The 12,788-nt window shown below is 43.1% G+C and overlaps 1 protein-coding gene across 2 annotated transcripts in view; it reads left to right on the top strand.

The window, feature by feature from the left end:
- LOC124607380 (ATP-dependent RNA helicase p62-like) overlaps window positions 1–12,788 on the top strand; it is a 54,001-nt gene that overhangs the window by 23,823 nt on the left and 17,390 nt on the right. For both annotated transcript variants that reach the window (XM_047139696.1, XM_047139694.1), the window contains exons 5-7: window positions 3,412–3,523; window positions 4,346–4,534; window positions 4,620–4,799. In XM_047139696.1, coding sequence (XP_046995652.1) covers window positions 3,412–3,523; window positions 4,346–4,534; window positions 4,620–4,799 — 481 coding nt within the window. The remainder of the gene's footprint in view (window positions 1–3,411; window positions 3,524–4,345; window positions 4,535–4,619; window positions 4,800–12,788) is intronic.

Consider the following 12,788-nt stretch of genomic DNA (forward strand, 5'->3'; position numbering starts at 1 on the left):
TTACAGGGCCCTCCTTTTTTGTTCCTCATGCGTCGCTCCATAGTGTTTTGTTCTGACTCCATGAGCAACCTTCAGGCTATCAATCGATGCTACTCTCGTCACCCCTTGGTCTCTGCCATCCATGACCTTCTCTCTGCCCTTGAGCATGCCGCCTTTTCTGTCATATTTCTCTGGGTCCCGAGTCATGTGGGAATCCCAGGGAATGAATTGGCTCACTGTTTGGCTAGAGAAGCAGATACTGACCCTCCTTTTCCTTCCACGTTTCCAGCTGCTGCTATGTGGATCTACGTCAAATCTCTTTGCCTAACGCTGATATGTGGATCTACGTCAAATCTCTTTGCCTAACAGTGTAACGCAGTCTGGAGCTCTACTGCTCATAGTAACAAACTCCACACAATCAAGGAGTCTACTGCAGTCTGCGGCACTTCTTTCCGCCCCTCTCAGGAGTAGTCCACTGTCCTATGTCATTTACACTTTGGCCATACCTGGCTCGCCCATTGTTTCCTCCAATGTAATGTCCTGCCCCCACAATGTTGTTGTGGTGCCAGACTGACGATATATCACATATTGGTGGCATGTCCCCTTCTTTCGACCCTTCGTGCTAGGTATAGTCTTCCTGCTTCCTTAAATTTAATATTAGTGGACGATCCACAGATGGTTGCCCTGGTCCTAGGTTTCCTCCATGAACGTAGTTTTTATTTCCAGATAGAAGGTTCTCCTTTTAGGCTTGGAGCAGGGGCAGGTTGGTTGTGATTGGGACTCCTGCAGTCTTCATGGTCTGTGACCCCCATGACCACCTCCCCTTTTTCCAGTTTATAGATTTGGTGTCACCATTTATGATTATACTGTGTGTGTTTAATGATCATTCTTTTTATAATTTGACTCCTCTGACTGAATGCATTCATTTTTAGCACACCCTCTTATGCAACCCTTTTTGGAATCGTCGGACTGATGACCTTGGTCCCATACACTCTCAATCAATCAATCGATGTCGAATGTTTCCTGTTTTGGCGGTAGTCCTTTGTCACTTGGCTGTGTGTGTGTGTGTGTGTGTGTGTGTGTGTGTGTGTGTGTGTGTGTGTGTGTGTGTGTGTGTGTGTGTGAAGTGACTCTTGGTTTGTAAACAGTTTAGTTATCAGAATGGTGTCAATAGTAGAGCTCTTTCGTGGGGAATATTGCCGACGGAAACAGCTGCAAATAAAACTTGAATTAGATGGGGCAGCAGTGAGAGGGCAGTTAAAATTGCTGTAGTTTCAGCAGATGATGCAGCACATGCCTCAATTTGTGCAGACAGTGGTAGAGTTGTCCCAAGACTTCTCTCTCGTGTGGTCAACAGATCCGAAGGTTTTGCAGTGCAGAAGATTCAAAATATGCACCAAATGAAGCCCCGAGATAGGCTCCACAACTGCCTTCGTTGTCAGTCCATCTTTCTTAGAGAAGATGACAGTTCGGAGGCCTGTTACTTGTACAGTGGCATCTGTGTGTTATAAGGACCTCTTTGATCAACATGTGATCATAGCTTTGCAAGGACATGACTGTGTCCACATTTTCACGCAAGATGAGGTGACAACAAGTGTTGGTTGCAAGATGAAATACTTGCTTTGAGAAACCCTTGGTAATTTTATCATCTCGTAGGCAATTTTGAGATGAAACCTTCCAGATCGCCCAACCTAAACTGTCACTTCTGGTTGTGAGGATATCTAAAGGATCATGCCTATCAGTGATGATCCAGACTGTTCTTGATCTGAAGGATGACATATTATGACATTGCTCCGATTACACAGGTTATGCTCCAAACAACTGGCTACTGTGCCCTGTCAGATGCAGCATGTCGCTGAGTGAGATCATATTGAACAGGTGTTGTGACAATATACTAATAAATGTGCCAGAACCACCATTTATCATGTTTGATCATTTCTCCCATTTTCCTGCACCTGTACCACACTGGCTGCTGACAACACCACATTTTCATCTCCTCCTCCCCACCCCACTCACACTCCGCGAGCTCATAGAGCTTCATTAATGAAGATATCAGTGATGTTTGAGCTTCCCTCAATGTATACAGCCTGCATTGCAGCACTTGGAACATAATTTGATTATAACCACCCAGTAGTTCATCTGGATATAATTTGCTAAGAAATAGCACTTACATGTTAATTTGAGTCGGAATAAACTTTTGAATGCAAATGTGAAATTTTAAAGTCGTAACAAATGACCATCTAAAAAGAACATTCACACAGGAACTTTCATAGTTATGAACATTTGTCTTTATTAATTGATGCTTAATGTGGCTAAAAGGATGCCAGAGAACTGACTTGTCAAGTTCAGAGGTCAGAGGAAGGCAGGTTGTACCGTGCACAGTGGGAAAGAGTTACATAAAACACTTCCAATGTTCAAACTAAGATGGTGCTTTGTCAGTTATAAAATGTTACTGTTGTCATTGCTCCCCATCAGATGTTTCTCATAATGTATGGTGCTATGGTTTTCATCCAAACGGAGGAAGAATAAATGTACATTCCTTTACAAACACCCACAGAGCTGGAAATGTGTTGAAGTACACATCTTCTCATGTGGACTATGTGCCCTAAAAAGTGCTACAGTCCAGAATCTATTATGGTGAAAACATGAGATCTAATGCTACCACATCAGATGAAAACGAGTCATTCTGAATTGACTTAGTATAAGGAATAAAACGTTTACATATCAGATATTTGGAAACTAAAAGGGAAGCAAAAAATTTACTAGTGATGAGAAACTTAAATTTAATAGATGGAAAAGGAGACAATACGAAAACATACCAGTTAAAGCAGATAAAAAAATACAGATGTCTAAAAATGCAATTGAAAATGGACAACTGCAAGCACAAAACTAATGTGTACATGCATGACTTAAGTGCTGTGTAGTGATGTGTAAATTCTGTCAGGCGAGAAAGGACTTTGTCTGCTGTCAGATACATGGAATGGCTAGTGCCTGGAAAAGTTTGTATGATGTTCATCAGTGGAACTCAAAGGATGACTGGATGTAATGGAACTGAATTAGGTAGTGTAGAGAGCATTGAATTAGGAAATGACCCTGAAAGTAGTAGGTGTTTAACTGTGAAAAAGATTGAAATTAGCAAGAAAGAACATTTTATGAAAAGAGGAATATATTATGTTTTAAGTCGTAGGAAGCATTTTCTGACAGTATTTGTCTGGAGCATAGCCTTTTGTGGGGGTGAAATGTGGACAATAAACAATACAGACAAGAGGGAAAATGTTGATGTAGTGTCACAGAATACCAAAGACTAGTTAGACTTAATAATGTGGATATGCTTGGTTGAATAGGGAAGAAAATCATCCTTGTGAAAGTATGTTATTTATAATCATTTAAAATTTTAAGCATTTCTCTGTTGATTCATATACTTTGTTTTAGGATGCAGAATTTCTCTGAACCTACAGCTATTCAAGCTCAAGGATGGCCAATCGCAATGAGTGGGAAGAACATGGTAGGAATTGCAAGAACTGGTTCAGGAAAGACGTTGGCAGTAAGTACAGATTCTCAAAAAAATTTTTTTTTTTAAGTTAAAATTGAACAGAATAAATCTTGTTGATTGTACAAACATACTCCTTGCAAGTCACTGTACTGTAACTGTGAAGTGTAAAATGTGCTAATATTAGTGACTTAACGCCCATTTACATTCTCGTATTGAGCATAGAGTGGAAGGTGACTCTGCATGTGCCCATCTGTTTTATTATCTTGATCACAGAACTTAATGTCTCAGATTTAGATTCTTAAGTCAGTTCAGAGTCGTGATGAGTCCTCAGAACAAATGCAGCTGACAAATGCTGTCTGTTCTTGAATATACAGGTGGGGTGCATATATCATTTGTCCTGTTATATTTCAATGAGGCACTATCACATTCCAAATAATAGAATTGCATACAATCAATGGCTCTCTTTTTCCCTTTGAGACTGTTAAAGCATTTCCATATTATGAAACAAATAGCCATAATGATACCAGCTCACTAGGCCATCTCTGCTCTTTGTGTTTTTCTCTGTTCAGATTTAAAATACTAACGCATTATTTCTCAAGAGCAGTCAGAATGCACAAATGCAGATTTTCCCTCTCTGCCTCACAACTTATATGTGGGGCTGATTAGTTGTTGACATTTTGCTTACCTTCATTTGCAACACATTTTACAACTTAAATATTCCTTAGATATTTAGTTTCAGTTGTGTTCTTTCCCTTGCATGTTCTGCATAATGTTACCTCTGTATAATTTTTACATGTGTAATTACAGGTTGTTGTTGTTAAAACTGGAACTAGTTCTATTACAATCTGTCAACTATAATATATTTCTTTACAGTACATCCTTCCAGCTGTTATACACATAAGTAATCAAGAACAACTAGCACGTGGAGATGGTCCCATTGCTCTTATTTTAGCACCAACCAGAGAACTTGCCCAACAGATTCAAACTGTTGCATCAAATTTTGGTGGCAGTGCTTTCATAAGGAATGCTTGCATTTTTGGCGGTGCTCCGAAACATCCACAGGTAAGACCTGTTATCCCTAAAGGATTTTCACATATCCTGTAAAATTTAGTTGTAAAATGTTTTGATGTATTTTTCCCCCAATCAGGAACGTGCTCTTCAACGTGGTGTTGAAATTGCAATTGCGACCCCTGGTCGTTTGATTGACTTCCTCGAGCGTGGGACTACAAACCTCAGACGTTGCACATACCTTGTTCTTGATGAGGCAGATAGAATGCTGGATATGGGATTTGAGCCGCAGATTCGCAAGATTGTTCAGCAAATCAGGGTAATGCACTAAATAATAAATTTTATATTTTCTCTCAGGATTTAAAACTAGAAAAAATTAGTTGACTTTTTAATAGATTGTATACACACAATTATCACCAAAGGAGTAACCACAGGAAATTTCACTGGAGATATATACATTTTGTTGTGTTGGTTGTATATGTTTGAACTGTCAAATTTCTTTCAGCTGTTACTGTTAATTTGGGGTAACTTCCTTTCGTGATCCTTAACGATTATTATTTCCTACACTACTTACTTGTACAAAATTGAGGAGAGAATGATTTTCCACGGAATTAGTTGTGCAATATTGTGTGCATGACCCATTTTGATAGTGTGGTTTCTTTCTGTTACATCTAACTTTGTTGGCTAGCAAATCGCAGATACTGTGGTCAGCCTGCGGGTTCAGTGGTTACAATAAGCCCGAGGTATTCCTGCCTGTCGTAAGATGCGACTAAAAGGAGTCTCTCACATTTCGGCCTTCGTGATTGTCCCCTGTAGGGTTTGACCTCCATTTTTCAAAATTTTCCCCAAGAGTGAGTCAATTGGGGAAGGGCACCTTACATGGCGCATAGTGTCCTTCCTGCACTGAGACCTCTCGCATCTGTAATCGATGTGAATTTGCACTTCCGCTCATTCTCCAGCTGTTGGGCGAGGTCACCCCCCTGGGTGTGTTTTCCTTCATCCTCTGTGCAGTATTACTTTCTACGCTGTCGACAATAATGGACTACTTAGCTCATTTGCGCCTGATATCCACCATGGTAGCCAATCCTTGTGGGGCTGCCATGTACCCTGTTGGTTGTAGCCCCTGACCACACAGCGATCGCTCTGCTGATGCCTGCGCTGTTAATTCCCCACATTTGCCAAGGAGTAGATGCTGGTCAGCCTGGGGCATCGAGACTCACGGCAATGGCCATCCTGCCAGGTGGCCTTTGCTGTGGCTGGGTGGCACCCATGTGGAGGGGCCCCTGGTTGGAGTGGGTGGCATTAGAGCGGATGACATGCAATGAAGCTTAGTACGTCATCTCTTGTTGGTGCTCAAAACACCAGCACTCTCTAAGCAGTCAAGGTCTAACTTGAATGCGAAGAAATGCAACCCCAGATCGTCCCCCCCCCCCCTCCCCCCCCACCCCCCACCCTGCCCCCGCAGGCCACACTGTGGGAGGAACGCCAGGCTAAAGATGGCAACGAAGTTTTCGCCCCACTACCATGTATGTACGAGAGTTGATAGGGAATCTTTCTTGTCAATGAAACCTCAGTTTTTTGTCGAGCATTTAGAGGACGAGTTTGTCTAGGTAGAGGGCTTGTCCTAGATGTGGCCAGGGTCGGTCTAGATCAAAATTGCATTCTCTGCCCAATTACGGGCACTACTCATGTGTGACATGTTGGGAATGTTTGTTTCCATCATGCCCCATAAGAGCTTGATTATGGTCCAGGGTAATATATTTCGCAGGAACTTTCTTTTGCAGTCTGACGAGTTGCGCGCCAGTTTAGAGCGGTGAGGTGTCCATTCCGTCCGGTGCATCCACTGTGGTCTGAGGGATAATCAGGTCGCTGCAGGTGCCTTCATCTTGGCCTTCGAGGGTGACACATTACCCGAGAAGGTAAAGGTGGTGGTGTACTGCTGTGACATAAAGCCATATATCCCTCCCCGATATGGTGCTTCAAGTGCTGGAAGTTCGGCCGTTTGTCTTTCCGCTGTACTTCCAGCGTCATCTGTCAGGATCCTGGATGCCCTTCACATCCCAATACTCCCTGTACGTTGCTTCTCATGTGTGTCAACTGCGGAGATCACAATCGCCTCGCTCGCCAGACTGCAGGATTTTCCAGAAAGAAAGAAAAGTAATGAAATAAGACCCTGGGCTGACTGAGCTACACTGAGGCTAAGAGAAAATACGAGAGGCTAATTCCTGTGCACATGACATCAACCTATGCTGCTGCTATGACAATGGTTCTGCCATTTTCCGTTCAACTGCGTACAGTTGGCTCTGAGCTGTGACTACACCTGCCCCCTTGATGGAAGGGCACGTCCCTCCCTGCTGCTCCTGCACAACCTACTTCAGGAGCAATGCCCCTCCCCGAAACCATGGGGATGTCAGTCTCCACTTCACAGCTGGAGGAGCACAAGTCTTCTTCGGCTCCTCTTGCCAGGAAGGGATCCCTTGGGTCACTCCTTTCAGTGGTGTGACTGAAGCAACCACAGGTAGCTGGTCGTAGAAATTCACTGTCGTCCTCAGTCCCTGAGACTGAATGAGTGAAGCCCTCCCAGCCCGACAAACATAAGGAGCAGCGAGAGAAAACTTATAAAGAAAAAGACCCCCATTGCACCCGCACTACCGCCACCTACAAGCTCTTGTGTCTGAGGATGAGGTGGAGATTATGGCGTCCGCTGAGGATGTAGATCTTGCTGGGCCCTCAGACACGACGGATGTTGAACGGACAGGTACTCATCTGCTGGTAGCAGGTGATAGAGGTGTAGACTGCCTCATTGAGTGTGTTTTTTTTTTTCCACTTGGCTGAGCTACGGCAACTGTTAAGCTTCACACCTGATTTCTGCATTGTTCTCCAGGAAACATGGTTCCCGACAATGTGGACCCTTGCCCTCTGTGGCTATAAGCGATATTACAGAAACCGTAGTGACTATAATAGTGTGTCAGGTGGAGTTTGTATCTATGTCCTGAGCTATGTAGTGAACCTGTGACCCTTGAAACCTATCTTGAAGCTGTGGCAGTCAGGATAAGGACGATGCAGGAAATAACTGTCTGCAGTGTATATTCTTCCTCCAGATGGTGCAGTACCCCCCGAATGTATTGGCTGTGCAGATTGATCAACGCCCGTTAACCTTTCTTACTTTTGGGAGATTTTAATGCGCATAACCCCTTGTGTGGTGGTGCCATACTTACTAGCCAAGGTAGGGAGGTCGGAAATTGATGATCCACTCACTCTAGTGGAGACATATCGATTTGTAGGGAGACATATCGGTTTGTAAGACTGGTTTTTGATGCCGATTGATGTGGCTTCCTCACGTTCGTCAGCTTAAGCAGAAGTCCTGGCAGCATGTCAGTGCCCTCTGCTGCACAGAGCATCACAAACTGGGGAACATCACTCTACGCCGCTTCAGCCTTACAGAGCCCTTGTTCCATCCCAGCTTGACTGTGGGAGTCTGGTTTACAGTTCAGTGGTGCCCTCAGTGTGATTTCTACTTGACCCAGTGCACCACTGTGGCATTTGCCTAGCGACAGGAACTTTCAGGACAAATCCTGTGATCAGTGTCCTGATGGAGGCAGGAGTCCCTCCATTGAAGGTTAGGCGTGCACAATTACTTGCCAGTTACGTTGCACACGTTCGTAGTTCTCCTGCGCATCCGAATCACCGTCTCCTTTTCCCAACCACAGCGGTTCATCTCCCCCATCTGCGGCCCCTTACCACCTCTCCTTGAGGTCAATTCATGTACACCTCCATGGTGAACACCTAGGCCACAGATTCTTCTGGGCCTTTCACATGGCCCTAAGGACTTCGTTAATCCTGCGGCTCTCTATCATTTCCTCTCGATTCTCGACATGTATCAGGGCCATGAGGTGGTTTACACAGACGGCTCGGTGCCTGATGGTAACATAGGCTTTGCATAAGTTCATGGAGGACATACTGAACAGCACTCCTTGCCATATGGCTGCATTGTTTCCACTGCAGAGCTGGCGGCCATATCTCGTGCTCTTTAGCACATGCGCTCATGGCCTGGTGAGTCATTTCTCCTGTTCACTGACTCCTTGAGCAGCCTACAAGCTATCGACCAGTGCTACCCTTGCCGTACTTTGGTAGCGTCCATTGAGGAGTCCATCTGTGCCCTGGAACAGTACTGTTGTTTGGTGGTGTTTGTGTGGATTCCAGGACATGTCGGAATCCCAGGCAACAAACACTACGTTCAAACTCGCTAAAATCTTGATAACCTGCCATTGTAGCAGCAGTAACCAATGTAACAACTGTGCCAGACACTTATTGTCTTATATATGCGTTGCCAACTGCAGTGCCATATTCTGCCTGTTTACATCTCTCTGTATTTGAATGTGCATTCCTATAATGATGCTTCAGTGTGAATAGCAGCAATATGGTAATCTGTGTCAGGTAATAGGTTCCTATATAATTCTAATAATTTAATGCCTTAAATTTCGGGAAATAAAGAATTAATGATTTCGTGAGCTCATTTGGTTGGTGCTATTAAGTTTTCTATGCAAGCTTGATAGTAAAGTCATGTCCTACAACCTACATGCTGGGTGCTGTGGTTACCATTAAAATATTATTTAATGTGTTCACACTGGAATACAGTTCTGAAGTTTGATACCCGCGCACCCACACTCATACGCACACCGTCTAATAGAAAATTTATTTGGAAAATATTCGTTTTATGAATATAATTAATACGTTTTTAAAGCTTAGAAAAAACTGTGAACGGGGTCTGTCCTGAAAGTTCCTAGAATGAATTTTGTAAAAATCTTACTCAATATCAGTTTACAATCTTTTCTAAACTTTTCAAAGTATTCTCCCTTTGCTCCGGTGCACCAATTCCAATGCTTCACCCAAACATTGAAGGCACCCTTGGAAGTTGGTTCTCCTTCAGTGCAGTTGTCACAGCTGCTTTTACTGCCTCCAGCATCCCATGCAGAGTTCCTTTTGGGGTTCTTTTGATCCTTGGGAACAAAAAGGAGCTTGTTCGTACCAGATCAGGGCTGTATGGTGGCTGGGGTATTGTTGCCACACCCGTCTTGACCAGCAGCTCAGAGACAGTGTGGTGCGGCTTGATGCATTGTCATGGTATGTGATCGAATTGTCATGAATTTCTTTCTAGACATGTCGAACCCTGTTGAGCAACCATTTGAGCACCTCTCTATAAAATTTGCTGTTGACTGTTTGTCATTGTTGCATGAATTCACTGTGAACCATCATTTCTGACAAAAAACACAATGAGCATTGCATTGATTAACAATTTGTTACCGAGCGAGGTGGCGCAGTGCTTAGACACTGGACTCGCATTCGGGAGGACGATGGTTCAATCCTGCGTCCGGCCATCCTCATTTAGGTTTTCCGCGATTTCCCTAAATCTCTCCAGGCAAATGTTGGGATGGTTCCTTTGAAAGGGCATGGCCAACTTTCTTCCCCGTCCTTCCCTAATCTGCTGAGACCGATGACCTCACTGTCTGGTCTCCTTCCCAAAAGAACCCAACCCCACAATTTGTTCGTCCGTGCATTTTTTGGGTGAGGGCACTACTTGGTGCACCACTTGTTGCTCTGTCGCTTTGTTTAGAGATCGTGCTTGGGAATCCATGTCTTGTACCATGTGGTCATTCTGTCTAAAAATTCTGGATCTGTTACATAGTTGTGCAATTCCTGGTACTTCAACAAAAGCTGCTCCTTCACCTCACTCATCAGGACTTTTGGCACCATTTTCATGCCAACTTCACTCATCTGAAAATCTTCGGTTAAAATGCAGTTAAAGATGCTTTTGGGTATCCAACAGTCCACTGCAATTATCTGAACACTTAATCGCCAGTCCTTGTCCACAATTGATGCACTTCTTGCACCAAGTCCTCTGTGATGTTGATGGATATACTGAGTGGAATGTCTTGTGCCACATGAAAGTTGGGCTTTGTTTCATCGCCCTGTTACAGTAGGCCTTTCGAAGCATTTCAGGCGTCTCCACCCCGTTCCCCCCTAGTTTCACACACAACTAGACTGCATAATGTTGCTCCAAAAACTGGTCCAATTTTTGTTCAGTTAGGATGTAGTGGTGGTAAGTTACTATGGGACCAAACTGCTGAGGTCATCGGTCCCTATGAGGCTGTAGTAGATACCTCTGCAAAGAACATGACTCTGCCTCGACAACTGCCCACAGCTGACTAACATTTGCCTCTTTTCGAAGCTTAGATTCTCCACCAACTTTCCCTGCCTTCCAGTGTTGCCAACTGCTAAAAATAATTCCGGGAACTTTAGGACCCCTGTACAACTATTCAAATTCAAGGTCTACAAGCCAGCCAGATACATTGGAAGCTTGCTTAATGTGAAAAACAAATTATAAAAAAGTAACTTGATTAATGAGCAAAGTTTCACATAAAAAGTGACGATGATTTAGTGTTACGTCACCAGCCATTCGTGCACAGCAGGGGAAAGGTTTAACAATATGGACACCTTTGTCAGCAACAGTATATGAACAATGTCTTTAGTATGTACTGCAGTGTGGGGTTATCGCTCTTTCAGCAATGATCTTAGTGCAGCTTGTCGTGAAACATTTTTTCTAATCTTGTTCATGTAGTTTTTTTGTGTGCAAATTTTAATAACTTTCCTAGAAATTTCCCAAAAATAAAGCCGCAAGATGAGGACTATACGAGAAAGAAAATGACCTTAGAAATGAAACACAAAAATAATTGAAAACGGGTAACGTGGTGTGAGCATTGATGACTTAACACACACATACAGTCGGTCTACGTCAGCTATTTGCATTATCCTCAAGAACGACAAGGTTAAGGAAACAGATGCTGGAAAAGGAAGAGACAAGTGTATCTAAAAAACAGTTCAATATTCTAAAGAAATTGCAAGGCAACACTATTAACAAGAACATCATTTGTGAGAGGGCGAGAATGATTTTCTCCAACCTCATTAAGAAGACACCAGGATCATCAGTGGTTGAAGTGTTTAAGGGAAGCTGTGGGTGGTTTGGGAAGAACCGGCATCCACAGTGTTGACATGTTCTGAAGCAACCAGCTCTTGACAAGAAGGCAGCAGAGATCATAATTAGCAACTTCAAGTTGCTTGTAGGTTCTCTAGATTATCTTTCACAGCAGGTTTTTGATTGTAGCGAGACAGGTCTTACCTGGAAAAAGATGCCAAAGTTTGCCTTAATAACATTAAAGTGCATTGCCCATTCACAACCCAATGAAAGTATGTCTGACAATGCTATTTTGTGCCAATGTGGCAATTTGAAAATCTAAACTGCTGCTTGTTTACCATTCAGAAATTCATGAGCCTTCAAGAAGTGTAAAATCCAGAAGAGCAGGTTAAATGTGATGTGAAGGTCCATAAGGGCTTGGGTGACACATGATCTTTTTCGTGATTGGATCAGTGAAGTGTTTGTTCCCTATGTGAAAAAATACTTGGTTGAGATGAATCTGCCACTCCTTGTTTTGCTTGTTATGGATGACACTCCTCAGACTCCAAGCTTACAAAACCACTTTGTTGAAGAATTCCCTGCCTCCCTGCACATTGCGTTATTCCAGCCTATGGACCAGCAGATCATTTCCAACTTGATATGCCCTATATTGAAGCAGTCTTAGAGCTTTGCTTTGAGTTTGCTGAAGCTACGAATCTCACTCTGAGAGTTTTGGAAATATCACTTCAGCATTGTTTCCTGTGTCAAGATGATGGAAAAAGCATGGGAAGGGGATAGCAACAGACCTCTCACTTCTGCTTGGAAGAACCTTGGCCGCAGTGTGTTGTCAAATTTGACTGTGAAGCCTGTTGTTAATGAGATTGTCGTTGGCCAAGACCATGGGACTAGAAGTGGATAACAATGGTATTGATGAGCTTGTGGAAGATCACAGCCAAGAAATGACCACTGAAGAGCATATGGAGTTGGCGTGTTTCACAGCAGGAAGCTGTAGAGTTCTTCAGATGATGGATGATGATGATGATGATGTAATAGCAAAGCAGCAATCTTCTGGTGCTGTAAGAGAAATGCTGAAATCATGAAAACCCCCCCCCCCCCCCCCCAAAAAAAAGGTGGTTACAAATGATACAAATTTATTTGATGATGATGTTGTGTCACATTTTTGCCAAGTGTTGAAGTGTCGGCAGAAACAAATTACTACAGATAGCTTCTTAAAGAAACTTGAGTATTATGAATAATAAATTACATAATATGGTGTCTATAATTTTCTTTGAATAAATGGCATGAATAAAAAAAACTTAGTACTTTTTCTGCATGGAACGCATTATCGTATCACAT

Source organism: Schistocerca americana, chromosome 3 (genome assembly GCF_021461395.2).
Source record: "Schistocerca americana isolate TAMUIC-IGC-003095 chromosome 3, iqSchAmer2.1, whole genome shotgun sequence".
NCBI lineage: Eukaryota > Metazoa > Arthropoda > Insecta > Orthoptera > Acrididae > Schistocerca > Schistocerca americana.